General features: G+C 39.6%; 2 protein-coding genes across 3 annotated transcripts in view; one reads left to right on the top strand and one right to left on the bottom strand.

Moving 5' to 3' along the window:
* Positions 1 to 1,938: 1,938 nt before the first annotated feature.
* On the top strand, positions 1,939 to 16,262 carry LOC138014060 (atrial natriuretic peptide receptor 1-like). Its single transcript, XM_068861089.1, is given in 15 exon segments — positions 1,939 to 2,070; positions 3,360 to 3,464; positions 3,739 to 3,795; positions 3,797 to 3,811; positions 4,326 to 4,491; positions 5,950 to 6,099; positions 7,042 to 7,146; positions 7,149 to 7,224; positions 8,214 to 8,354; positions 10,142 to 10,265; positions 10,411 to 10,479; positions 11,026 to 11,203; positions 11,918 to 12,016; positions 13,190 to 13,281; positions 15,282 to 16,262. Coding segments are annotated over 15 exon segments (1,788 nt in total). The 3' UTR covers positions 15,561 to 16,262.
* Positions 16,263 to 16,400: 138 nt separating this feature from the next.
* The window catches only part of LOC138060162 (atrial natriuretic peptide receptor 1-like), a 34,897-nt gene continuing 24,005 nt past the window's right edge, over positions 16,401 to 27,292 (bottom strand). For both annotated transcript variants that reach the window (XM_068905885.1, XM_068905886.1), the window contains exons 14-24: positions 27,114 to 27,185; positions 26,617 to 26,773; positions 26,043 to 26,192; positions 25,208 to 25,394; positions 24,918 to 25,058; positions 24,000 to 24,123; positions 22,904 to 22,972; positions 21,985 to 22,162; positions 19,523 to 19,621; positions 17,448 to 17,539; positions 16,401 to 16,887 (exon numbers count right to left, since the gene is read on the bottom strand). In XM_068905885.1, coding sequence (XP_068761986.1) covers positions 16,597 to 16,887; positions 17,448 to 17,539; positions 19,523 to 19,621; positions 21,985 to 22,162; positions 22,904 to 22,972; positions 24,000 to 24,123; positions 24,918 to 25,058; positions 25,208 to 25,394; positions 26,043 to 26,192; positions 26,617 to 26,773; positions 27,114 to 27,185 — 1,560 coding nt within the window. In that variant the 3' untranslated portion in view covers positions 16,401 to 16,596. The remainder of the gene's footprint in view (positions 16,888 to 17,447; positions 17,540 to 19,522; positions 19,622 to 21,984; positions 22,163 to 22,903; positions 22,973 to 23,999; positions 24,124 to 24,917; positions 25,059 to 25,207; positions 25,395 to 26,042; positions 26,193 to 26,616; positions 26,774 to 27,113; positions 27,186 to 27,292) is intronic.

The raw sequence follows: 27,292 nt of genomic DNA, 5'->3' as shown, positions 1-27,292 counted from the left end.
GCCATCATTAATAACATCATCACATATCATCAATATTATCATCATCGTCACATTATCAACGACACCTTATCGTCCATTGTCATTGTCTCATAATCACCATAATTATCGTCGGTTATACGTAAGTTGGGTAGCAAATCAAATTACGAAGTAAAGGCAACACGAGAAGCCCAAAAAAGAACTAGTGGCGTTTTACTAACTTCGCTGCCTAAACTTTCAAGCTTTCCGTCTTTCCAGCACGTGTATATCTGTTGTGTATCGTAGTTAAAATATTTGCTTGAGTCTAGGGGCCTAACGGTATTGGTATTTCTTATATTAACTTACGGATATCACATATTTTACTCTTATACAGAACCTGTGACAGCCAACTGCTTGTTAGGCTCGTTTACCCAAATGGATCTCCATCCTGAAACAGCGAAATCTCACTCGTTTTGGGTCTTTTAAGGATACGTTAAAGGATTTTCCTGGATAGCCAAATTCACATCGTTTTCGGTGCGTAATTTCCCAGGTTGATAGAACGCGATTGAGAGCGTCAGGCTAACATGCATATCATGGAAACAGGAAATTGGCTCTTTCTTTTTCCCTCCCGATATTTGTTGTCATAGCGTAAAAAACCTATTCTAAATTTGATTCAACTTTTGTAGGTCATCGTCAATGTTTGTCCGGCAATACTGTTCATACAAGTCTCCTTTTCTAGAGAGATGTATTGCAAATTCCGGATACACTACAAGTATTAATCAGTGTTATCCAGTTGGGTCCGTTACTAATATTAACATCGTTGTTTTCAGGGTACGAAATAGAATCGATGTGGTAGTAAAACAGTGTTGGCTCAAAAATGTTGTGATCTTTCTCAGTGCAGTTGGACAATAAAGCTTGTGGAGATGAAGCAGGTTAAGTTTACGTGTCGTTTCTTTTGCATTTTAAAGGTGTTGGTGTAGACGCCTTGTTCACCCCGGTAAATGAATGAAGAAATGAAGAAAATCGAGTACTCCTTTGCGGGAGTCGATTATTAGGGTGAACATTTCACCATCTCCTCTGCAGTTCACACCGCGGTTGCCTCAGTTGTTTTAGCATCGGGTTGCCATGCGGGAGGTTTCGGGTTCGGACCCAGTTATTATCTGGTCGGTATCAGGGGGTAAAAATTGGTGACAAAATTCTCTACGTGGAGGTCAGCTCATAGGGAAATTCCGCAGGGATCTGTTTTTGGGCCTTCAATGTTTAATGTTTTCTTCAATGACCTTTGTAAGTTGAGTGCTTACGCTGATCACACTCAGTTCTTTTGTACTGGTGTTGATACTTCTTCAAGTGCTACTATGACCAAAAGATCAATTTTATTTTTATTTGGATTTCAAAACTATGTTAACTAAACATTCAGTGACTCAAGCTTTAAGCCTTGATTTAAAAAAAAGATACCTGTTTATTTTAACTGGAATTTTTCTCTTTAATGGTCCGCCATAGTAACTTTAAAATCTTGAGAGAGCTGGAACGAGGAGAAAATGACGTCAAAGACTCATTGGTTTGAGAATGCAATGCGTGTGTACGCGGCGGATTAATATAGGCAACACGGGAATTTCGGGCTTTCAGACTTTTAAACTCGTGTTTTGCAATATAATAAGCTGCGTTTACGCGCTGAAATTTTAAGCTAGTGAGTCAATGACGTCACTTTTCCTTAGATCCAACCTCTGAGGTCCAATCGGTCACTTTGGAACGTGAGTAATGGCGGACCGTGAAATCCAAAACTTACACTCAAAGTAAACAGGCTTTTGATAAAAATCAAAGTTCAAAATTTTACCAGTCAAGCGTCAAGCAATCACACTTTCAAAATCTGAAGAAAAAAAGGAAGTGATTTTTTGATCATAGTAGCACTGTCACTTATTAAGGAATGAGTGCTGATTTCCTTACGGTTGCTGGATGGCTTAGTTCTAATAGGCAGTTGCAGTCATGATCAATGGTGGCAAGTGTCTGGGTATGTGGTTGGGTACTACTTCGGCCAGCCCTTCCTACCATCTTGATAGTCAAGAGATTAACTCTGTTGAAACAATTAAGTTATTGGGCGCAACTATGGATATTAGGGTTCGTGCTACTCCTTGAAGTCCTTGAAAAGCCCTGGAATTTAATTTTGGACTTCAAGAGCGCTTGAAAAGCCCTTGAAGGGATTTGGTGGGAAACTGAAAGTGAAAAATATTTCCATATCATCCACTTTCCTTTGGCGATGTCCTCACTGCCTAACTATCAAGCTGAATTTTAATAAATCGAAAACGGCCTATTGACTCTTATCGTCAATTTAGGACGCTTAGCGGTTGATTGGTATTATGGGAAATGAATATCTATTTTTAAAATCCGAACCCCAATGCCTGAACGCCCTGGACTCGAACCTTGAAATGTTCGACTAATACTCCTTTCACTTAACCGGTAGACTACCACATCGCCAACTGCCAGAACCTTATATTTTTAATATGTCAATTTTTTTAGTTTAAACAAGGGGAAATGTCGGTTACCAAACCTCAGAAATCAAGCATTAGACTTCAACCACTATTCTGCAACGATTTTATATATACTAATTAGTGTTGGTAAATAATCGGTACAATTGTCAGCCAGTTGATTTTTAGTGGATAAAACAGTTCCTTCAAAGTGGGTACTCCGGGTTGAAATCCTGTCCAGGAATGCAACTTTTACTTTTTTTTCTTTTCATATACTACCACAAGTCCTGGGACCAAAGTAATCTAAATTGACAGTAACAGTCAATCCGGAGAAAACTAGGTATTGTCGATAATGGTCATTTCAGAGGTAGAGGGACATGATGTACAGCAAAGTAAGGTCACCATCAAAGTCGCTTCTGTTCAAAGGCCGGGTAACACAGCCCATTAAAGCCTGGTTCATTCTCGTTCTCAGATTCCATCGTTTCTCTTAGCCGACGGGGCCTTCGCACGCGTCAACGAAGGGCTGGAGACTTCCGGAGTTCATATATGAGTCGTCAATGGTACTAAACGTGATGGCGCTCAGAAGCATACCTTCGAAGAGTCTCTATGTGAAGCCTTAAGTGGCCTCAACCTAGAGAATGTCTCTCTTCGTGTCGAACAGAAAGAAGCAATTAGTAGTAGCGTAGTCTTAAACAAAGACACTCTCATCAATTTTCCGCGCCACTTCGGCCACTTTTACTTCCGGTTCAAGAGCTAACCAATGAGACAGTTTGAATTTCCTATGTCTACAGAGCCTTTGGTTTTTTCCTGCCGGCTAAGAAACGATGGGGTCTGGGAACGAGAATGGCCTGGTTAAGGTGCCTCGTTAACAGTGAGAAATGAAGATGACTCAGCTATTAGCGTAAAATGGTGTAATTATTGTAATTGTTTTTACTTGCACAGATGCTTGATGTGAGAAGCGACAACCTTGCGCATTTTATTGGTGCCACTATCGATCCGCCAAATGTTTGCATCGTGTCCGAGTTTTATTCCAGAGGCAGTCTTCAGGTAAGCGACTCGTTTATTGACTTTTAGGTGTTTCTTGAATCTTGAATCTTACTGACTGAAACCTAGACTAAAATTGTTTTCTGTATTTTCATCTGTGCCTTCATTTTTGTAAAAGAAGAACATATTGAAAGGTTTAGGCTAAATGGGTTCTTATGAAAAGGGGGTTAAAAATGAAACTTTTAACCTAACAGGTTCTTATTCGGGGGTTTATACTGTATTCCTCGTTCAAGTCACGAAAAATTACAGCGTTATCGGGCGTATGTTTTCTTTCTAGGACATTTTAGAAAATAAAGACGTCAAGTTGGACCATATGTTTATCACGTCCCTAGTGGAACGACATAGTGAAGGTAAACAAGTAGAGAACAAGGCCCCAACGTTTATTATTGCTTCGCATGATTGTCTGCTTAGCCACTTGTTTTAATGGATTCTGCTTATCTGTGTAGCTACTATGACTTGTATGGATGGATGCCTTCGACATACGACTGAAAGACTAGCATTTCAGCTATGGTGTGGGGGTACTCGATTTTAAGTCCTTGTTTTGGTTTCAGTTACTTGCTTTGCTTCGGAATGAAACTTTTGTCAGAGACTTCAAAGTGTTTTCGCCGTTTTGATTTGGAGGCTTTTAAATGACACCACACTGCAACGTTCGCTTTTCGAGAGGCATGTTATTTTTGGGAATAGTTTAAGAACTTTTATCTACACGTCCACATGGACATGGTTTATTGTGTTCTAAGTGACCCAGTAATTGCAATATGACTGTTTACCTCGCGAATGACTGATGAATGTTGGATTCCACGATTCTTTGAGACATCTGTTTGATTTAGTTCGTCGTTAATATTTCTAATCCTTTTTCACATGAAGGGTATGGCTCATCTCCACAGCACGGACATAAAATCGCATGGAAACCTTAAGTCCTCTAACTGTCTGGTTGACAGCCGCTGGACGGTGAAAATCGCGGACTATGGCCTTCCAACTATTCGGTCAAAACGGAGTAGAAGCTTCTTGCATAGTGAATCATATTACCAAGGTGTGAAGCCATCTATCTTCCCTAAAGACAAAGGCAGGCCTAGTTATCTTTATATTTAAGTTTATTGAAGTCTCAACGATTAGATAACAGAGCCAAGTCTGTGTTATCTGGGACAGACCACAACATCGGTAACCCTGCGACCTATTTGATGTCAGTTTTTCATGCGTCTGTTCTGTTATTGATCATGAATCTCGTCATAACATTGTCAAAGTAGCTGTGGATCCAAGAGGCGATAGCCGAGTTAAAAGGTGACAGATCGACGGTTCACAAATTTAGCATAAATTAAACTCTTCGAAACGCATAAATTATAAATTTATGTGTCTGTCCGCTTATTGACAATAAAAAATTGGCCAATGAGCGCGCGAGAATTTTGCAGTTATTAGAAAAACTCTTTTCGAGTAATGTGTGGTTTCTTTCACTCCCCGCGGAGTTTATGAACACTGAAGAGTTGTGAGCAAGGGCCTATGGTTTATAGTCCTTATCTGAGAAGACTGTTCCAATATTCTCAACGTAGCTGCAATATCGGTGTTGCCTACTATTGTTATTGCGCATACGTTCTGCACATCTCGAGATACTCGTATTTCCTATGGGTGTTGCTTATCAATACAGGGATATTTTTGCGCGGTTTAATTAAGGACGGTGCCCGCTATTGTTATTGCGCATACGTTCTCCGCATCTCCAGATACTCGGATTTCCTATCGGTAGTGCTTACTAATGCAGGGATATTTTTTCGCGGTTTAAAACTATTCAGAGAAAGCAGAACTTAGCAAGTGCTCTTGCTATCCAAAAAGAAAATTGATGGTAGCCATGCATTTTCCATTGATAATTAAGCTTTAATTTGGAAAGGAACGCCATACATTGCTTTGGATTTTAAAACTTTTTACTAATATTGTTGATTAATTATCTTTGAAAAATGCGTGGTTACCCACAATTTTCTTTTTGAAATTTAATAACACTTGTTGAGATCTGCTTTTCCCGCATATCCATAGAACCGCGTGAAAATACCTTTGAATTAGTAGGCACCGTCCTTAATTTTTTTGCAGCTGCGAGTAATCGAACGTATGTCAAACAGTGAAGTTCAAACGGAATCCAATTTCGAAAGACATTTCGGAACAAAGACGATTTCTTCTTCTTAGCGTATCTTTTCGAACTGAAGAATTTCTAATTTCTTTTCATGCTCTTCAAAATCATTTTGCATATATATATATCAAACCTCGCCCCGCTAAAACAATGATAGTCCATTCCGTAATAGATTGCCTACAAGTCGACCTCTCGACCTGTAAATTATACGAGTGCGAAGAAAGAGTTCCTTGAACGCGAAAAAGTAAACCGAGAGAATATGTTTAACTAAACCGACAACTAGTATTTAAGGGACTTTTAAGAAGTTTAATTCTGCGGTTTTTTTTTTTTATAGTAACTTAAACACGAAGTGAAAATCTTGTTTTCTATTTTCTTCAGAACTATTGTGGACTGCACCAGAAATTCTTAGATTGAGTGTCCGCCCAGTAAATGGCACTCAAAAAGGAGATGTATACAGTTTTGCAATCATTTTAGCAGAATTTCACACGAGGCGGGGACCTTACAGTGGAAGTTATATGGAACCAGATGGTAATCAAATTAGTTTGTTTTTAAAAACAGACAACAAGATTTCTTTAAAAGAAGAAAGAAAACAAAAGTATAAATCCTAAGACACCTGGATACACTCTAGAGTTTAGTAGAGTTTTGTTTCTAGAGTTTTTGACCCTGAGTAGATTAAAATGTTTCTTTAATCGTTTGAAGTTTGAAGTTTTAATCTGAGTTTTTTTTGTATTGGTTTTGGAAATGAGTACTAGAGCAGTTTTCAAATGACTTTCGAAAGTAATTATGCTATTGCAATTGTTACGCTTAGTGTTTGTTTAAAAATCTCGCGCCAGTTTATCAACTAATGTAAAGGAAAGCCAAAATCAATCGCGACTTGCACGCGCGATTTTTCCCGCGCTTTTAGCAAGTGACATGGAATTGCTGCGAAGTTTGATTGGTTCATTGCGCTGTTTGCGCCTGCTGTGATTCGTCGACTGAGATAATTACTTTGGTATTTGTCTTGCGACAGTCAGTTGAAAACCGCTCTATGATAAAAGCAGGATTAAGTTGTGTTCCAAGTCTCAGCGACACCAAAAACCCTTGATTCATTCTGCAGGAAACCGTGAGATGTTCATTTCCTTTCGCATTACTTGAAGTGTAAGTTGTGCGCGCATGCGCTTTTGGTTCATCTGTAAAGCACATGCGTTGATCGTTATGAAGAGAAAAAAATCTCTTTTATTTATTGTTTCTCCTGTCGTTTTTTCCATTTGTTTTGCCGTTGAGTACATTATTCTTAAATTAAGAGAACGAGTACTTCAAAGATAGAGACCCTCAGCCTGAGTCAACCAATTATTTTTGTCATTAATTTATCTAGTGCTTTTTTGCCAAAAATGGTATAAACAACTGATTTTAAAAGTATTTACTGCTCCGCCGTTTATATAATTTCAGTAGAATTGTTATCTACCGTTTTCATTTAATTGTTTCTCGTAGAAATCATAAGGCGAGTCTCGGAATACGAAATCCCGCCATTTCGCCCGACTGTTCCCGCGCTAATCTCTCGCGTAGAAGAACTGAGGGAACTGATGAAGCACTGTTGGAAGAAAAGCCAGAAGTACGCCCGGACTTCCATGATATCAAGAAATCCATGCAGAAAATTATAAACAACAATGGCATGTGAGTGGGGTCAAAGGGTGGTATTGTCGAGTTTACCAAAAGCCAGTGTGTCGTCGGAATGTTTTGTTAGCGACGACGTCGTGTTCGGTGACGCCACAAATGAATTTTCCAGCATTCTGCATAACAACGACTTGAAATCAGTATTGACGACACCTTGAGCATACAAATGTTTTTCCTCAATCGGTTTCGTAGCGTCCTCGTAGCCGTCGTCGTCTTTCTGTCGTAAGCTCCCTAAAAGATCGTTTTCACTCTCGTGACCAGCAGCCATATTGGATTACTGAAACAAAAGAGAGTATTTGCATAAGCTTTAAAGCATACTTAACAAACTCCCAGCTGCCATCAGGAACATCACTGACTAAAACACGTTTAGCCAAAGTGTAAGAAAACGCCTAAGGATTGATTTATAATGCTACAACTATGTAACATAACAACATAATAAATAGTTAGCGTAGTTTTTAGTCACTTCCAGAATTTTAGGAATTAAGGACATCGTTATTATTGTGGTTTTATTTAATTGATGTTTTAGAGATGAAGGGCCATTTTGTATTTATGGAGATACTGTAAATAGATAATAATAATAATAATAATAATAATTATTATTATTATGTCCATTCCATATAGACTAAGGATTCACCATTTGCTTCAACATCCCTTCGCTTTTGGTTGAACGATGTTGACTACTGGGGAGGGCAACCGCTTTTAACACATCAACATTTGATTAAAAAAGCTTCACGAAAGGCCCGGTATTCAGTCCCAGGCTTCAGTCGTGGTTGTTACTTTGGATACACACTTGTTACTATGGATACGGATAAGGAAGCGTCATTGAGAGACCGATCAGGGCAAATGAGGGAGGGGGGGAAGGGCATAAGGCCAAGCACAAGGAAAATGAAAATTTTGATTCTTTTGCTTGTGATTGCTCATGTGCTTTTGCTTGCGTCGCTAATGAAAACCAGGCTTTACTGATATCGTCTTCGATTTTTGTTGTTCAGGAAAACCAACATATTTGATAATGTGGTGTACATGATGGAGAAATACGCAGACAATCTGGAGGATCTTGTGAGCGAGAGAACTGCTCAGTTGGTTGAAGAGAAGAAGAAGACAGATGCCTTGCTGGACAGAATATTACCACGGTAACATTTTTAAGGGTGATAACGTTGAAAAAGGACTATTAGGGAACTTAAGCAACGAGAACGTCACAAATTTGCATATTTAGTTGACAAAAACAATATCTCTGCACGCCCTGAACGTGCCTTTTTCACTTTTGTTCATTTATTATTATTATTATTATTATATTTCTTTGCCGTCGTCTGCAAAACAACAACGTGAAATAGCCAAATTTGAGGGTTATGAAGAACGTCAGCACTTGAGGATAAATTTTCATTTTCTCCATTAAATGCCGTTCCGACCAGTGTCATTTTTGACGAACTATCACACCCTTGTTATATTAAAAAGGTTGAAATAGTCACGAAGTGATTACGATGACGCGAATTTTATATTTGAGATAACGTTCTCGTTGCCGTCGCCGTCGTCGTTGTTTAAGTTTTCTATTGATTTCGCGGAAACATGTACGCCTTTTTCGGCGTAGTCGCCATATCTCAGACGTTTTCTTGTAATCTTTTGAAAAGTGCGCCATCAAGGGCTTGCAGCGTCCCATTTGTTCCCGCCATTTTTGGGCCGGAAGTGATAACAATAACGCGAATTTATATTCTGAGATGACGTTCTCGTTGCCATCTCTGTCGTGGATGCTTAAGTTCCCTGTTAAGTTGATAGGCCTGGTTTCAATTGCCGATCACCGGCAATCTTTGCACAGTAAAGTAATCCTCGGCCAGGCATGTTGACTCCTTCAGGGCCGAGCGCGCATGCCCGGTTTGCTTCGAATAAAATTTGTTTAATGCTGTTTTATGTTTCGTATAAAATTCGTCTATGTTCTGCCCAGACCTAAAGTTAAAGAGAAAGAAGCTGAAGGAACTCCTCTCGCAGGGAAGTTGTGCTGTCTGCACAGTGGAGTTATTGTTCACAATTTTTACCTCGTTAGCATATTTCCATCATTTTATCACCAATCAGCGAAGGATTCATTCATCGCGGGAACATTTGAAACCACAAATGACTAGTTCTGGTCATTCTAGCTCAGTTAAATAAGAGCGTCGCACCGGCATCGCAAGGTCACGGGTTCAAACCCCGTTGAAGTTCTGAACTTTTCAGATTCTCAACGCTGTTGCTGAAATTGCGTTCACAAGTGCGAGGATCATAGTTTCACTTGATTTCATATGCGCAGTTCAATATATCATTCATTTCATATCCAGGTGATCTGGTGACGTAATTTGGAGGCCTGGGAACGCCGTATCCCACAACCGTGCGCGGCCCTAGGTGTTGTTTCCAAACTCCCTGCAGTATTTCCATCGCCAAAACTCAACAGATCATTCCGTGTCTCCCACGTTTCCTGTTACTGAATGAATATTCAAGTAGAACCGACGAGATCTAACCTTGCCTCTGCCATGTTGAATTCGAAAATAAGGCCGCGCGCGGTTGTGGGATACGGCGTTAAAACTTTTCTCCCCAGTCTTCCGTGTTACGTCACCAGATCACCTGGATATTATCATTTCGATCGTTGAAACATCTTTGTCGGCAAATTCAGAGTGCGTGTTTGCAGATAGATACGGCTGCCATTTTCATTTCTGTTGTTTCGAAAGACATAATTGTATTTGCTTTAGTACTTTCTGTGATTAATGAACATCGTCTAGTTCAGTAACAACCGCAATATTTACTAATGATCGTTCTTGAGCAGATTTGTTTTGATACGTATACGATGCTTTCTAAAAGCAAATTCGCAGGTTAATGAAGCAAAGTGTAAAACAATTTTACCCTATCGCATCTTGACCACGACAATTTTAGACTCGAATTTTCTTTCTTTTCAAAGGCCGGTCGCCGAACAACTCAAAAGAGGAAAATCAGTGGAAGCGGAGAGTTTCCACGAGGTGTCAATTTACTTCAGTGATATTGTAGGATTTACAGAGCTTTCGTCTGCAAGTACACCCATGCAGGTATGTTCTGGTATAGAAAGGATGCAAGCATTTTCTTTGATTCCGAACAATTTACCGTTGGCACTGCAAGTCGTTACGTGATTGTTTGAGATCAGTGCATAGCGATCTGAGTATAAAATCTCAGGTTGTTTTTTTTTTGCTTTAGGTTGTGACGCTCTTAAACGACTTATACACTTTATTCGATGAGACCATCAGCGAATTCGATGTGTACAAGGTAAGTGTGAAACAAAGACGCCATCTTTTAACAACATGCAGGTTCACTCCCCTTATGGCAAATCGCCTGGATAAAGGTCGTTCTTATTCAGAATCATCTTGTTTGGGATGTAATAATAACGTTTTCAGTAAGGGCATTCCACATTACCATATTTCGAGTTTTAAACTCGTGATTAACTTAAGGTTTCCCCTAAACACCCTAAAATAACGTGACATGGCCCCTTTTAAGGGACACTTCTTGTTGGATGTCAAAATTGGTTTGCATCTAATTCCCCGCATTTCTGGACATAAGTGCACTTAGACCTGTTTCCCTTTCAAAGAAAGCATAAACTTCATTTATGAACTAAAAGTTTTGCTAAGAGCAGGGAGCTCTTAGCAAAACCTCTAGTTCATAAACTTAGCTTGTGGTAGGCCTTTTCGAAAGGTCTCCCTACTTTTAAACCAATGTGAAGTTGACGTCAGATTGGAGACACCCTCGATGGGGGCAGCCTTAAGTACTTAACTTCCTTTAATTTTAATGTCTGATGTATTATTAAACATTTTTTAGGTGGAGACAATTGGTGATGCCTACATGGTCGTCTCCGGCCTTCCAATCAGAAATGGACACATACATGCCGGGGAGATAGCGCGAATGGCTCTTCATCTGATTGAAGGAGTCAAACAGGACTTTACAGTTCGCCATAAACCAGAACACAAACTTGAGTTGCGCGTTGGGATTCACAGCGGTAGGTTCGCTACCGAATCTGTAATGTCCCCTGCCGCTGGTTGCAGTCTTGACTAAGAGAAAATGAGGGAGAGAGGGAGTGTAGGGGTGTTGGCCGGGATATGTGAATTTCACAAAAGTTATTTTTAGATTGGAAGTCTGTTTCCCGAGACGTCCAGGACTATTAAGCATGACGTCATATGAATTTATTTAGCTTTGTGCATTGGCTTTCGGAGTCGTACTCTTCTTCCAACAAGATATTTTGTGGAATCTTTCTCCCATTCCGGGTTTTGGGGCAAGATGTGCCAATTTCCTTACCAGTGAACGTCGTTTTGGTCGACAAACCATAATTCCACCTGGAACGCCATTTTAAATTCTTCTGACTTTTCGGAAGTTACGGGAAACAGACTTTCGTTTCAAGGGCTACACTGTGCGACTCCTTCTCTGCTTCGTTAATTTTCTCTTGTCTTGACTAGTCTCCGTGGTGTTCACGTTCAGCGGCCTTAGGCACATGCGCGTATGAGACTAAAAGATTAGAAGATGCTTGTTTGTAACTGAATAGTAAGCGTTGACATTAAACCTAATTTGGCATCGTTTGATAGAATACTCTCTTCTACATGATGAAATGATAGCACGGTGAAAACAGCGTTCGTTTCTGTGCAGTAGTCCATGAGTTTCGTGAGGGCGCGACTAAGAGGAAAAAAATACGTTGGTGTTTTTTTTTCAATCTTCTTAGGTCCTGTGGTAGCGGGCGTGGTTGGCTGCACTATGCCTCGTTATTGTTTATTTGGGGATACAGTAAACACTGCGTCTCGGATGGAGTCAACAGGAGAAGGTGCGAATTCACTTGTCACTCGTTGTAATTACCAAATTATTCCTGTTGCCCTGTACAGCCTTGAGGTCTGCGTCCTACACAAAAAGCTTTGTCCTTCACTGTCTCACCATGGAAATTAATAAAAAAGAAAACATTCGAGTAAACCGCGTCTCGCTCAGGAGCGAGTCTTATCGCTTACTTCTAGACCCCGTCCACACGTAATTCGTATTAAAATTCAAATTTGCCCCTCCACGCATACCCGGATTCGTATCCAAAACTCCCCTTTGACTATTGTCAACAGAACATCCGCATCCAAAACTCCCCTCTGATTATTGTCAACAGAGCGTGCGCCATCAGGCGTGCGAATCGGCGACAAGAGAAGCAGTAGCCCATGTTGCTTTTTGAAAATTTTACGCTGTGAAGACTGGATCTGAGTTTCAACGTCATCGGATTAAAAAAAATTCCACTCTGTAGAGCAGATGTAAAAGGTTGCGGATTCACATGCCGAATCAGTCGCCGGATACGTATGAACGGAAGGCGAATCCGCAAAGAAAAAGTTGCGGATAAAAGAATATATACGTGTGGACTGGGTTTTAGTTGGATTTTGCTGAGAAACCGAAATAACGATAATCCTAGCTCTATGAGGTCTGACTTTTACACAAAAATTTGCCCCAAATCGTCGCACCCTGAAAATAAATGAAACTCCTACGATTAAACCGCATCTTCCTCAGGAGGAGGATGTATTCCTTATTGTCAGTTGGTCTTTGCTATAAAATCGTGTTAACTCTGAATATATACTGGCAAGTTGGTTGATGATGAACTTTATTCAACTCAATGCATTCATCAAATAGTAGTTTAATTTTTGATGAGACGGGAGAACCGGAGTACCCAGAGAAAAACTTGTCGGAACAGTCCGGAGATCGAACTCGTGCCACATTAATCTTACCACTGCGACAGCTTTGTATCATGCGTTAATTTTAAGTATCTTATCTGACGACCGACAGGTCAAGCGTTGAAGCTGCTTTTGTCCCTATTATCAAATCGCCTTAAATTGAACATGGCGATTCGAATGAGTTATGATTTTGTCATACAGTGCTAAAATTTATTTCCAACCATGCAAGATTTTCAATGTTTTTTGTCTTGAGATTAGCAGGTGTATTGTGATATGATTCGAGTTTACGCTCAACATTTTAGGTTTGAAAATTCATATTAGCGATGCTACGAAAACCATTTTGGAAATGCTTGGTGGATTTGTGATTGAAGAGAGAGGGGAAGTCTACTTGAAGGTAATTTAACAAAACCAGTGATATATATGTTTTCTGAATGCCATACTCTAGGATACTAATGGAAACATAATAAAATTGATTGTAATACACTTATTCTGAAAAATTTTTATACAAAAATAATAAACCCCAACGGCTATCAGTAGAGAGAACCTCTCGGTATAGAAACACAGACGTTACGTTTTTAAAATTGTTTTACGTTTGGCTATAAAAGAAGCAATTGTTCTGGCAAATGATTCATTAAAATAATTCTTCGTTGTTTTTTGATTTCCTGGATGATTGGCTTTGACGACTTGTAGTATATCAGTAGTAGCTTCAGCCAGTTGTTTCATGCGATCATTTAAAGTGCCCCTGTGATGAAAAAATCACTTCCTTTTTTCTTCAGATTTTGAAAGTGTGTTTGCTCAACACCTGACTGGCAAAATTTTGAGCTTTGATTTTTTTTTTCAAAGGCTGTTTACTTTGAGTGTAAGTTTTGGATTTTACGGTCTGCCATTACTCACGTTCAAAACTGATCGATTGGAACTCGGAGGGTTGGATCCAGGGAAAAGTGACGTCAAAGGCTCACTAGGTTAAGGTGGCTGGAACCAGTTTCACAACTTTTAGAGACCTCCTTATTAGATGAGTTATAACTACTATACTGTATCATGTAACAGCAATGTTATGGTACCACATCAAACACCAATTATTGCTTAACAAAATGCGCTCACTGTTTTGACGTAATAGGTTTCCATGGCAACATGAAAGCTCTCCAAAAACACCCTATTTTTCGTCTTTACTTGCTTATATCTCAAAAATGAACTCGGTGACCCCGATTTTTAATGGAAGAATAGTAAGTAGCAATTTGCTATAGAACTATCAGCAAAGTTTTAAAAAAGTCATGGGGGCCAGTTAGAGCTACCTTAATTTTTCGAAAATTTAAGGTAGCCCTGAATTGGCTCCCAAGAATTTTTTTAAACTTTGCAGATAGTCCTATCTCAAATTGCTAATTACTATTTTACAATAAAAAATGGGGGTCACCGAGTTCATTTGTGAGCTTTCATGCTGCCATGGTAGCCTATTGCGTCAAAATAGTGATAATTGGTGTTTGGTATGGTACCATAACATTTCTTTTACGTGATACAGTTTTGTAGTGACAACCCTTGTAATAAAAAGGTCCTTAAAAGTAGTGAAACTGGTTCCAGTCACCTTAATCAGCATGTGAATGCAGCTTATTATATATGCAAAACGCGAGCATTGAACTCTGAAAGCCCAAAACTCCCGTGCTGCATGTTAATTCTGCGGCGCACACACGCATTGCATTCTTACTAGAGAGCCTTTGAAGTCGTTTTCTTCTCGAACCATCTCTCTCAAGGACTTAAAGGTACTATTGGCGGATCATTGACATCATTAAATAGGACAATTTCAGTTAAAATAAACAGGTGTCTTTCTGAAATCAAGGCTTAGAACTTTAATTGCTTAGTGTTTGATTAACATAGTTTTGAGATCCAAACGAAAATAAGAATTGATTTTTTTGGTCACAGGGGCACTTAAACGTTTCTTTGTAGAAAATGACTAGAACAAAGCCAACACAGCAAGCGCTTCCCTTTGAACAATATATCGCATTCAGGGTGCATGGAAAATTTGAGCGAGAGTCATGAATAGAAATTTGCTCACTTGATGCTCTTGCTCCAGTGTTCGTGGAGCTAGAGTCGAAGCTCTTCGTTCCAACGAAAGCACTTTCCAAGCCTGGTTAATTCTTACGTCATTTTAGAGTTATTACCGGAAACCGGATGTGAACATTCCACATACCGGAACAGTAGTCTCTGCTAGATTTGTAAACTAATCGTCTCTAGTAGTAAAATACTCAACAATATTAACGTGGTAGTGTTAAGGCAAGTTGAAATTTGAAAGCAGCTTCGGCACTATCTGTTGCTGCTTGGCTGAAAATCTGTTATACTTGTCAGACACACAGCAACTTGGAGTCCATCTGTTTAATCTCGTTTTGCCTTATTTTCTTACAGGGGAAAGGGACAGTGAAAAGTTATTGGCTCTTAGATCAGGTTCATCGCTCGCCTCATAGACGTCGGCGATCAATGAAGCGACTCAAGGGACTTCCCAACTCGTCAGCCGCATTCCGTGAAATGTTGGAGCCACCTCCTTCCCCTTGCGGACTGTCGCGAACATCATCTCTTAGAAGAAATGTAAAAGCTGTGACTGAATCACCAGGGGTAAAAAGAAGACAGCTTATGGAAACTGTTGAGAAATTGGATGATCCAAAGCAAGCTCAAGCGTTTGTTTAGTAAACAAAACACATAATTGGCAGGGAGCCAAGTACTGACGGCATTCGATGTCGATTTATAATATAATAATCACTCTTACCAAAGCATTCGTGCTCTCGCCAAGGAAAAAGAAGTATTTTGTAATTTATAGCTGGCGACAAAAAAAAAAAGATTCTGAAGAAATAGCGTACAACGTTACACTCTGTCTCTTTATTAGGCCCGCGTTTGTTTGAATTTACAATTTTGTGCATGAGTTTGCTTAAAAGAACCGTCAAGGAAAAATATTTTTTTAGCAAATAAAATCTGCAACAAATAATAGCTGATGGCAAACGATCGAATTTCGTACGAATAGTAATATATTATTCATGTAAAATCTGCAAAGGAGATTACGTTGTGCTGTCGTATTTTCTTTCTACTCGGATCTTCCCATTTTATATTATTCTGGCAATGATTGTTTGCCTTAGTTACGAGACCGTTTCCTCTCGCACCCTCTCCATTTTATTATAAATATACGAATTGTAAAAAAACGTTCTTTTTCTGTCAATACAGAAATCATTACATGACATGCGCATAAACTGCTGAAGAGATAAGATCCGGGCAGAAAATAGTGGATATTTCAAATTTACAAAACTAGACGTCCTTAGGACATTGTGAAACGTGAATTCTTTAAATACAGAAATTGTACATTATAATTAATAATAATAAAGATCAATTTTTCAATTACTTGGGGTTTTTCTTCATCGATAGTATTGTGTTGCACGCTTGCGTCCTGAAGTCACAGCTCCAATGCAACATATGCAATGCAGCAGACCAAACCGGCAGAAACGCTCATTTCATTTTGTGACTGGAGTTTATGGTTTATTTTTCTTTTCATTCTCGCTTTTTTTCTCGCAGTGGAATGGTTTTCTCCTCATTTTCTTTGTGATACTATCAGAATACTCGATCAGCAACTTCGGCTTTGCATTACAATTAGTCTCCGAACACAGGGGTGGGGGGGGGGGGGGATTCCACTTTTTGCCGTTTTTCCTCAAGGACAGAAGACCACCTTGCCACATCCTTATACCATTGTAGTACCATATTTTGTCAACGGACTGCGTTCGTCCTCTACCTCTGTCTCAGTTACAATTCTGCATGATGATCGTTTAGTCACAGGATTTTTCGACGCTGATTTTAGCGACAACCGTAAGGAAGAGTTGCGTGTTATAAAATTTGTCTTTGGGAACTCTTCACCGCATATGAAAGTTCTGAACGTCTCTCGAAAACTCATTCTCCTGGAAGATCTTGGATTTTGGTTCTCTCTTCTTTGCTCGGAATCAATCAACCAATACGTTCTCATTTTTCCTTTGCCCTATGGTCAGAGAAATACCAATTAGTGCTTGAAGTGTCAGGCAAGCAGTATTCATCACTATCAACGTAATCCGCCCGAAGGCCGAAGGCTCAAAACTGACAAATTTTCAAGAAAGTAAGAAATCCCCACTGTCATAATACGTGAGATTACTTCGTGTTGGTTAATTAGACTGAAATATATTTTGGACGTGAGAACTCTTTGTTCCCTTACCTGTAAAGGTTTGTTGTATAATTAGTCTTAAGCGAGCTTATTCAGTAATATTCAACTTTAGGTGTGTGTTTTACGACTGAAGCCGTTTATGCTCGACCAAAGTTTCGCTGTGAGGTTTTCTTTCTTCCGTGAAAGAGCATTTGCACACGAGGAAACACCCACACCCAACCCCAAATCAAATGGGCCCCGGGAATTATTTCGATTGCCTTGGTGACCTAGCCTTTGAGTAAGCGAGGAATGAGTCGTGTAGCAAAACTGAGATATTCTATGAAATAAAAAAGAACACAAAAGTAATGACCAAAACTCCCTCCCAGTTTCACCCTAAAAGCCAGATAATAAAGGTACCAAACCTTTAAGAATACTTCTCCTCTCTCCTCAATTATGAAGCCGCCCAGTGATTCTAAAATATTCTTTGTCACTTCACTGATATGGATCTTTAGGGCTGCAATTGACCAGAAAAGTCTACATAAGATAATTAGCCGATTCAGCTATGCCAAAATTGTTATCATAGATCTAAACTGGACAACAAACTGGGGAGTAGGGGCATATTTCCTTTCTGTAGTAGGTTTAGCCATCTACTTAAGGTAATAAAGTTAAAATTTCAAGTCATAGTTTTATCTGGTGGGAAGATCTACTGATTCTAAACATAGAATTCCTTTTATCCCATCACGGTCGACTTAGTTACGGAGGGCGAACTGGTTCCCATGCGCCCTACAGCGGCCTGGAGCAGCAGGTGGAGGGGCTCGTCTGGAACTCCGTTTTATAGGCCATTGCAACCCTAATGTTAAAGTCGGAGACATTCTCGTCCCCAGAGCCCTCCGTTTACTTTTGGTCACGTGGTCGGCAAAACGAAAGGCTCTGGTCGCACCTAAAAATCAAATTTTTTCATTCGCTGATTAAAATGGTATGCGCAGAACAAATTACAATTTCAAGTACTACGCATTACAGTTTACTTCCCGTCAATATGGCGGGAACAAATGGTACGCGGCAAGCCCTTGTTGGCACGCTTTTCAAAAGATTAAATCAAAGCTTCTGAACTATGGCGACTACGTTGAAAAAGGCGTACACGTTTCCGCGATATCAATAGAGAACTTAAACAACAACGACGGCGACGGCAACGAGAACGTTATCTCAAAATATAAAATTCGCGTTATCGTAACTACTTCGTGACTATTTCAACCTTTTTAATAGGACAAAGGTGTGGTAGTTCCTCAAGAATACGGAGCTTAAGCAACGATAACGGCGACGGCAACGAGAACGTCCTCTCAAAATATAAAATCGCGTTATTTTAATCGCCTCGTGACTATTTCAACCTAGGGTGTGATAGTTCCTCAAAAATGACATTCGTCGGAATGGCGCTTAATTTAGGGGAGAAAATGAAAGTTTATCCTCAAGTGCTGACGTTCTTCATAAAACCTCAAATAGTCCATTTTACAGTTGTGTGCTTAGTTACCTGGCCTATGAATGACAGTGAGACTGGAGTTGACCTTGCTTTGATAGAAACCTCACTGCTTTTCTTATGTAAATTCTTACTAATTAGCATGGCAACAACAACATCATTAACATAAGAAAAGGAGGGAAGTCTGTATCATAACAAGGTCAACACCAGCCTCTCTTTCATTTAAAGGCCAGGTAACTAAGCACACAACTGTAAAGGGGTCTATTTGGGTAGTTTACGTTAAAAACTCACGAACAGAGGGTGCAAAGCTATTGTTTTTGCCAACAAAATATGCCAATTTGTGACGTTCTTTTTGCCGTCGCCATTGTGGTTGCTTAAGCTTCCTAATGACACTGGTCGAAACGGAGCTTAATTTTAGGTAGAAAAAGAAAATTTATCCTCAAGAGCTGACGGCCTTGATAAAAAATCAAATTTGGCTATTTCACGTTGTTGTTTTGCAGACGACGGCAAAGAAATGGACAAAACACGTGCAGGGCGTGCAAAGCTGTTGTTTTTGTCCACTAAATATGCAAATTTTTGACGTTCTCGTTGCCGTTGTCGCTGCTTAAGTTCCCTATTGTATCGCCTGCAAGGAGATCATTCTCGATCCTAACCATCCTGTTTTGTCTTTTGGTAACCGACAAGAGCAATCAAAGCCTTTCAAACGCTTCTTCAAAATGATCCGCTGAGGAAGCATCCATTATACCAATATCCCCTTATTCACCACGATTATTGAAACTGGAGATAAGTGTGCATGCCCTACCGGATGTCCGACATTTACGGACATCCGGTATTGGCTGCGACCACGTGACAGAAAGAAAAAGAAACGGAGGGCTCTGGGGACGAGAATGAGGCGGAGAGAGTCGCAAAACATCATGCCTAAAATGCGCATGCCTGGCACCAAAAAATTCTCGTTTTTTTCTCTTCCCCCGTCTCATCGGCTAACTATTTGCGCAGGGAGAATAAATGAGATGGTGATACTCTCACCTTCCCCATTTGACTCCATCCTTGAAGCAGTATTCACTGTGTCACCAAAGAGGCAATACCGTGGCATGGTGTTGCCAACAACACCAGCAACAACAGGGCCTGCGGGTAAAGGAAATATTATGGGCCTTAGTAACGCTCGTAAGTAGAGTGTAAAGGAAGGTGAATGCAGAGTGCTTTTAGGGAAAGCGGTTCGCTCTTTTAAGGACGGCGCCTACTATTGTTATTGCGCATACATTCTGCACATCTCGAGATACTCGGATTTCCTATGGGTTGTGTTTATTAATACAGGGATATTTTTGCGCGGTTTAAAACTATCCGGAAATAGTAGATCTTAGTAAGTACTCTTAGAATCCAAAGAGAAAATTTTGGGGGTGACCATGCATTTTTGAGAGAAAATGAAGCTTCAATTTGAGAAAGAACGCCATACATTGCTTTGTATTTTAAAGCTTTTTACAAATATAATTCATAAAATTATTTTTCAAAAATGCGTGGTTAACCCCAATTTTTTTTTGGATTTCAATAACACTTGTTAAGATCTACATTTTCTGCATAATCATAAGCCGGGGCAAAAATACCTTTGAATTAGTAGGCACCGTCCTTAATCGGCCCTTCTGCTTTTAACGACGAAAGGACGATAATACGTTTCACACTGGTGTCCAGTGTCCAGATTCAGATTCTGAGAAAGTTACAGATAGCAGCCCTCGAATGGATTTCTAGTGATTCGACAACCAGGAAACATTTTGTTCAATTTGGTAGAGCTTGTTCACAGCTGGAACCTGTTACATGCGCAGTCCCGCAAGGATCAATGTTGGGCCCTCTGTTATTATAAGCTATATTGATGATCTCCCGAATGCATCAAATTTACTAAAAATAATTTTATTCGCCGATGATACTTGTCTCTTTTATTCTCATATAGATCCCAACCAGGCCATATCTGTTATGAAACTTCAAGGTAATGGTCTGGCTTAAAGCTAATAAATTATCGCTTTTTCGCCCAAAACAAAAACGCACTATTGTTAATGATAACATCACCAAAGACAACTTTGGCATCACCAAAGACAACACCAAAGACAACTTTGGCATCGAGCAGGTTAAGGTAACAAAGTTTATTGGAGTTTTAATCAGAAATCAGTATTTCACATATGACAGTACAATGGGTAAGAAATTTTGGGAAATCTATCGATGCGAGAAATTTTGTTATGACGTCAGCGTACGCACGCGGGAAGCAGGACAGCGTCTGGGGACGGGAGTGTTCGGGCAATTTTCCTTGGCTTCAACGCAACACACGAGTCCAACAAATTAACCTATACTCCCAGCCGTGTGGCTTCATAGCTCAGTTTGCAGAGCATTGCATCGCCATCGCAGAGGTTATGGGTTCGAATCTCGTTGAAGTCATTTCAATGTTTCATGTGTCTGTAAGAGACAATTGCTTTAAGTGCCCCTGTGATTAAAAAAAAAATAATAATAACTTCCTTTTTTCCTTCAGATTTTGAGAGTGTGTTTGCTTAACACCTGACTGGCAAAATTTTGAGCTTTGATTTTTAACTAAAGGCCGTTTACTTTAAGTGCAAGTTTTGGATTTCACGGTCCGCCATTACTCACGTTCCAAACTGACCGATTGGACCTCAGAGGGTTGGATCCAGCGAAAAAACGACGTCAAAGGTTTCAGCGCAAAATTTCAGCACGTGAATGCAGCCCATTATGCAAAACGCGAGTTTAAAAGTCTGAAAGCCCAAAACTCCTGTGCTGCATATTAATTCTGCGGCGTGCACACGCACTTGCATTCTTACATTCGTGAGCCTTTGACGTAATTTTCTCCTCGATCCAGCTCTCTCAAGATATTAAAATTAGTAATGGCGGACCATCAAATAGGACAAATTCAGTTGAAATAAACAGGTGTCTTTGAAATCAAGGCTTAAAACTTAGGTCGCTTAGTGTTTAGTTAACATAGTTTTGAAATCCAAATAAGAATTGATTTTTTTGGTCACAGGGGCACTTTAAATTGTCTAGCCGAAGTGCGAGGATTAGTTAATCCTTTTATCTATAGGGAAGATATCGTTGACGTCACCTATTGTCATTAATGTACAAACCAGACAGCCCTATTGGCTGTCGAAACAAAAGTTCTTTTGTTCCTGTGGTTGGCAAATTTGAATAACAAAGGCAATGTTTGTAAACAGATATCTTCCCTATGACCCGCACTTCAAACCTATTGCTGGTTTTCACTCACGTGATCAACAGCCATGTTTTTCAACGAAAACAAAAGGAAGCGTTTGCATAATAATAGAGTTAAATTCCCGGAGGATTTGGTCGGGGCACCAACATGGCCGCCTTTTCTTTGTTTAGGGCACCAACATGGCGGTCGTGACGTCATGTGAAAACCGAGAATACATTAATTTCATTTATCTTAATTAAACGGTAAAAATCTCTTTCGTTTTAATAAATGGTACCTTTGACTTACTTACCACTATGAATGCCAATTCGTAGACCAAGTTTAAAATCCTTCTTGTGCCTAACGACGAAGTCCTGCTTGACGGCTTCTAATATATGTAAAGCCATCCAGGATATTTCCGCTACATTTTCGTTACCGAGTCTTATCGGCAACCCTGAACATACCATGTAAGCGTCGCCAATTGTCTCAACCTGATTTTAAAAAACCAAAGTCAGTTTTGCGATGTTTTTTGGGCAGGGGTATTTACTATAAGAACCGCCAAACTGCGCGTCTCAAGAAAGTCCTTAGGAAATCACTTTTAAAATCTATTGAGCTTTTAGCCTTAGGTGACCTTCTATATATCGTTGGGTCCCTAAAATCTCGAAATTGCCTGGAAAGAGCTAAATTAGAATTTGGTATGGAAAGCCACAACTTTCTTATGTAATCTTTATTCTTTTGGTCTTGAAGTTTTGTGTTGATGTTTTGGAGTTTTGTCATAGCTAGTGTATTGTGGCCACATTATTATGTGGCGAGGTTTTGTCAGTACGTGACGACGTTTGATGGTTACGTATTGTGTTTCATCATGATATGTTGAGGTCTTATTTTGACGTGCTGTGTTTATAATCACATAAAGGGAGAAACTCGACGTCATAAAAGAACCTCAACACATAAAATGTAAACACGGCCCAGCACGTCAAAAGAAGACCTCAACAAATGGAAACACGACACGTAATCTTTAAGTCTCGTCACATAATGACAAAACCACACCACCAGACAAAACTTCGAGACCAAAAGAATGGAACATTACGTTTCTGAAAAAGGGAACGCAAATATCCCATTAATTTTTTATACCAGCTTCACGATTGATGTGCGGCTGCCGGTTAACTTTTCAAATCATTTTCAATTTCTTTCTTATTTGTATTACTTATGCAAGAGAAGTAACTAGTCTCCACCTTGTACACGCGATACTCGCTGATAATATCATCAAACAATGTGTAGAGGTCATTTAAAAGCGTCACAACCTGTAAAGATAAAAAATAGAATGAAATACAAAGTTGCAATTTACGTTCACAGCTAAGTCGAAATTGCCGCAGGGTCAGTGGTGTTTCAAAGCAAAACTAACGTTTACATCCGACGACAAACGTAGGGTACGGTCTATTGATCGACCGTATTCCAATATAGGAATACATGGAATAGAAGTTACAAATCCTTATTTACGGAGATTCACATTTAAATTGTTAAGCACCTGCTAAAATGCTATTTTAAATATTTCTCCATTACCCTTGTTGCTTCAAAACGCAAGACATACAGTTTTGAATCATCACTCCATGTATTCTTTTTCCGGAATAGGGTCAATCGAACGCACCCTTAAGGTAGAAATGTGGGAAAATGATCCCTCGTATTTCATTACTGTTCTTCAAAAGTGGGACGTTCTGCATATTTGTATGGTTGCAAAGACGTTAGACAAAGATAGAAGAATGGAATCCAGGCTTTAAATATTACATCTGCTGTGCAAGAAGATCCATTGAAATTAGAGGTTTCGATGACGTGTAGATCAACCGACGAAGGCTGGAACTGAATTCCAGGCTTCACAATTTAATGGCATTGAGAAGCTAGCTCAACAATGGAAAACTAATCATATGGCAAGTGCTCCTACTGCACTCTTGTTCCTCGGCCATCGAAGTTCAGAAAACATTCCATTCGCGATTGTTGGATTGATATGAGATCAGTTACAGCTAACGGTGCTCATTGAATAATTTCACTTTCTTTTACTGCATAATTAGTTGGAATAGCTCGTACCAGTAAATTTGAGCGTTTTGAGCCCTAGGTCCCGTAATCAATGTTCGCAATCATTTTGCTTCCAGTTATCTTGACAACATACTAAAAGAACAGCTTTTCAAAACATGTGGATGGCAGTGTCACAAAGGGCTTTTCGGGTCCAAAAGTCATCGGAATTTTCGAGAAACGAGCCCCCAGACAACATGACTTTTTCTAGTACAGAGTCAAAATGGCAAGAACACCTAGAATAATGATTATAAGTAAGCCAACCTGCATAGGCGAACTTTCAGAACAGAGCTGTGTAAAACCGACAATATCACTGAAGTAAATGGACACTTCATCAAAATTTTCGGCCTCCACACTCTTTCCCTTTTTCAATTGTTCTGCAACGGACCTACAGAAAAAAAAGTGCAAGAAACTGTCGTCTCCCGGCAATTTGTCAATTAACCTTTTCAGCCAATAGTGATACTGGATGAAGATGAAGATGAAGATGAAGATGAAGATGAAGATGAAGATGACGATGATGGCGACGACTATGGGAAACACAAGTTCATTCTTTAAGTTTCTAGGCTTTCGTGTCTTTCTAACTAATGTATATCTGATATCTAATGAATTAGTCCAGCGTCTTTTGTAGTTTATGGCCAACGTTAAAAAATGATACCAAATAGACGACTTTTTTACAGTGCCCCGCCGCGCCTTACCGTGTTCGCCTGACAAAGTTTTTTACAAATTGTCCGCCAATCAGAATGTGTGAATTTTACTAACAGTCACGCCTCCTTGCAAAGATCACACAGTTGTAAGTTGAACACCGTTGCATGGGTTGTTGAGTTGACGTATTTACACGTAATTGTCAAATGTAAAAGTTTGTTGGGTGGTCACGGTAAGGCACGTTGCACTGTAAATGGTGACCACCTTTCCGTTTTTTTGTGTCTATGTTAATTAGACCTACTTCCCTCATTTTGAACCAAATATTCTCTTGAAATTTGCTCGTCGTAGTGAGGCTAGAAAAGCTTATTAGCATTAACTGAAAACAAATATTTTATTTGATTGGCTGCCATTATGACAGAAGTCTAAAGTGCTCTCTCTTTCCTATGATTGTGGATGTCTTCACATGCAATTCAAAAATAAGGAATTTACAAGAAAGAAAGTTTTAAAGCACAACCCATTTGTTTTATTTCGTTTTAATACCGTGGGAGGATCTTGTAAAGGAGTTCCTCAGTTTCCCTCTTAGCTTCGATAAGTTGACCCGTACGTTCAGCTACGAGGTCTTCCAGATTATCAGCATAATTCTCCATCATGTAAATCATGCTATCAAATATGTTAGTCTTCCTGAAACAAAGAGACGTAAGATACAATTTTTTAAAAGAATCTGCTTGCCACATCTAAGGAACTAGGACTGAATTTCGATTTTGATACTTGCGAAATTTACACTCAAGGCTGCGAGCACGAGATTTAATACACGAACACCATCGACTCACATTCCTTTTGTAACTACCGTCCTGTGGATTCTCCTCTTTATTTCTATGAAATCGGGTCTGTTGTCCGGGTCTTCTTCCCAACAATTTTTCATGAGATCTCTGAGCTCCTCCAACTCCGGAATAAACTGATTAATTACATAAGGACGAAATACTGGTACTTCAGTATCAATGACTCGCTTTATAATATCTATAGGAAATGAAAAAGAAAAGTAGAAAGTTAATTGAATGTGCCAAGCTGGATAACGCGCGCCGGGGACTATGAGTTGCGTATATATAGTTTACGTCATAGAAAATGCGGCGTACGGGGTTTTATTCACGAGTTGTTTTTGACACGAGTTGTTTTTGACACAAACAACGAGTGAATAAAACCCCGTACAAAGCACTTTCTATGTCGTGAACTGTTTATTACACATAAGACGAGAATTTTCATTATGATAAGTTTTCTGAACGCAAATTAGAAACAAAAACTCACTAACAATACAACCAAATGCAAATTTAATTTAATTCAATGACAAAGTGCGATTTGCACGAGATGCACGAGATGCACGAGTGATTGGCATGGAAACGCCTTTATGCTATCGTTGATTGGTTATACTTCCACATGTGAAATAGCTGTACGCCATTCTGATTGGCTGTATAAGCCTTTTCCACATGTGAAAATAAAGCGTATAGATTTGTACAAATGAGCTTTATGGAATAAAATTCGCATGTTATGTGTAATAAAAAAGAGTATTTCACTTATTTGCATCAACGCCTGAAGAGTTTCCAGAGAACTTCCTTTTAGCGCCCTCGGAGGCACAAAAGCGGGTTGTACTACCCATATCAATCAATGCACCTTTGGGATTGGCGTTATTTTCGCTATACGGTCCTCTTCTGGTATGAAACTCTTGCAGAATAATAGCAAAGCTGTACACGTCTCCCTTTTGTGTCCCTCTTGGTGGACTGTCAGGATTTCGTAAGAGTTCGGGAGCTGTCCAAAGCAAGTCTGTGAAAATAAGGCGAGAAATCAAAAATCAAAGCAAGCCAGTTATCTAATCTCTTCCTTCCCCACCAAAACTAGCTACAAAGAATGCGAGACTAGTCTCAAGAACAAGCGACATAAAGGCATAGATGCGCGCGTTTGTTAAGAATGACAGTGTCCTTGTTCACAGAAATTCTCAATAAAGAGTCTCTTTGGCAAAGTAAAAGTTATAAAAGTTTTCAATCGTCTTTAAAATGAGGCTAAAGCAATCTCAGAAATGATCTATTTTCTGGTCAATCACGGATAGGAGCACACAATCAAATGAGGCAATCAGGTTTTTAAGCAGAAAGTTTTGTATTTCTAGCGCTTTGGCGGAAAACAGCTCCCAGCTACTTTCATGTTTGCTTTCGACTGGTCAGTTTGCTTACGAATGCTCTTTATTTGTTACCTGTGCTGCCGACCTTTGGACTTAAATTACACTTCGATTTAAAAGACGTGAGACCGTAATCAGCAATTTTCAGTGTCCATCGACTATCAATCAAGCAGTTGGAGGACTTCAGATTGCCATGTGATTTCAGTTCAGTTGAATGAAGATACGCCATACCCTAGAAACACAACAAGAAATAAAGCATTAAAAAGCAAGACTAACTTAAGCAAATAGCGGTATTTCACGTTGAAATTGTTCATTTGACTTCTTACCAATGCAGAGCGTTTAATTTGTGCACAGACTGTAACCATAGCCAATCACTAGCTTGTCAGCTTCTAGCTTAAATATTCTAAAAGCTGACGTTTCGAGCGTTAGCCATTTGTCAGAGCAAATCGAATCGATCGCTCTGACGAAGGACTAACGCTCGAAACGTCAGCTTTTAGAATCTCTGTACGGTGGCCAATTTACATTATCAACTCTGTTGATAAAACCAAATTTTTGTATAGTTTCTAGCTTACCTTTGCAATGTCGGAGACCAAAGAGGAGATGAAAGTTTTGTCCAGCTTTACATCAGAGCACGTCAAGAAATCCTGCAAGAAGATAAACAAATTAAACTTTTCATGTCTTACTTCAGAAGGGTTTTACTTCATTGTTCCGGCTAGGACAGTTGTGTTTGTCGCGGGTGTTGTAGCAAAGA

The sequence above is a fragment of the Montipora capricornis genome, chromosome 8, assembly GCF_036669925.1.
Source record: "Montipora capricornis isolate CH-2021 chromosome 8, ASM3666992v2, whole genome shotgun sequence".
NCBI classification, from domain to species: Eukaryota; Metazoa; Cnidaria; class Anthozoa; order Scleractinia; family Acroporidae; genus Montipora; species Montipora capricornis.
Note: the sequence above shows the minus strand (reverse complement) of the source record. Positions and strands in the feature narration are given on the sequence as shown.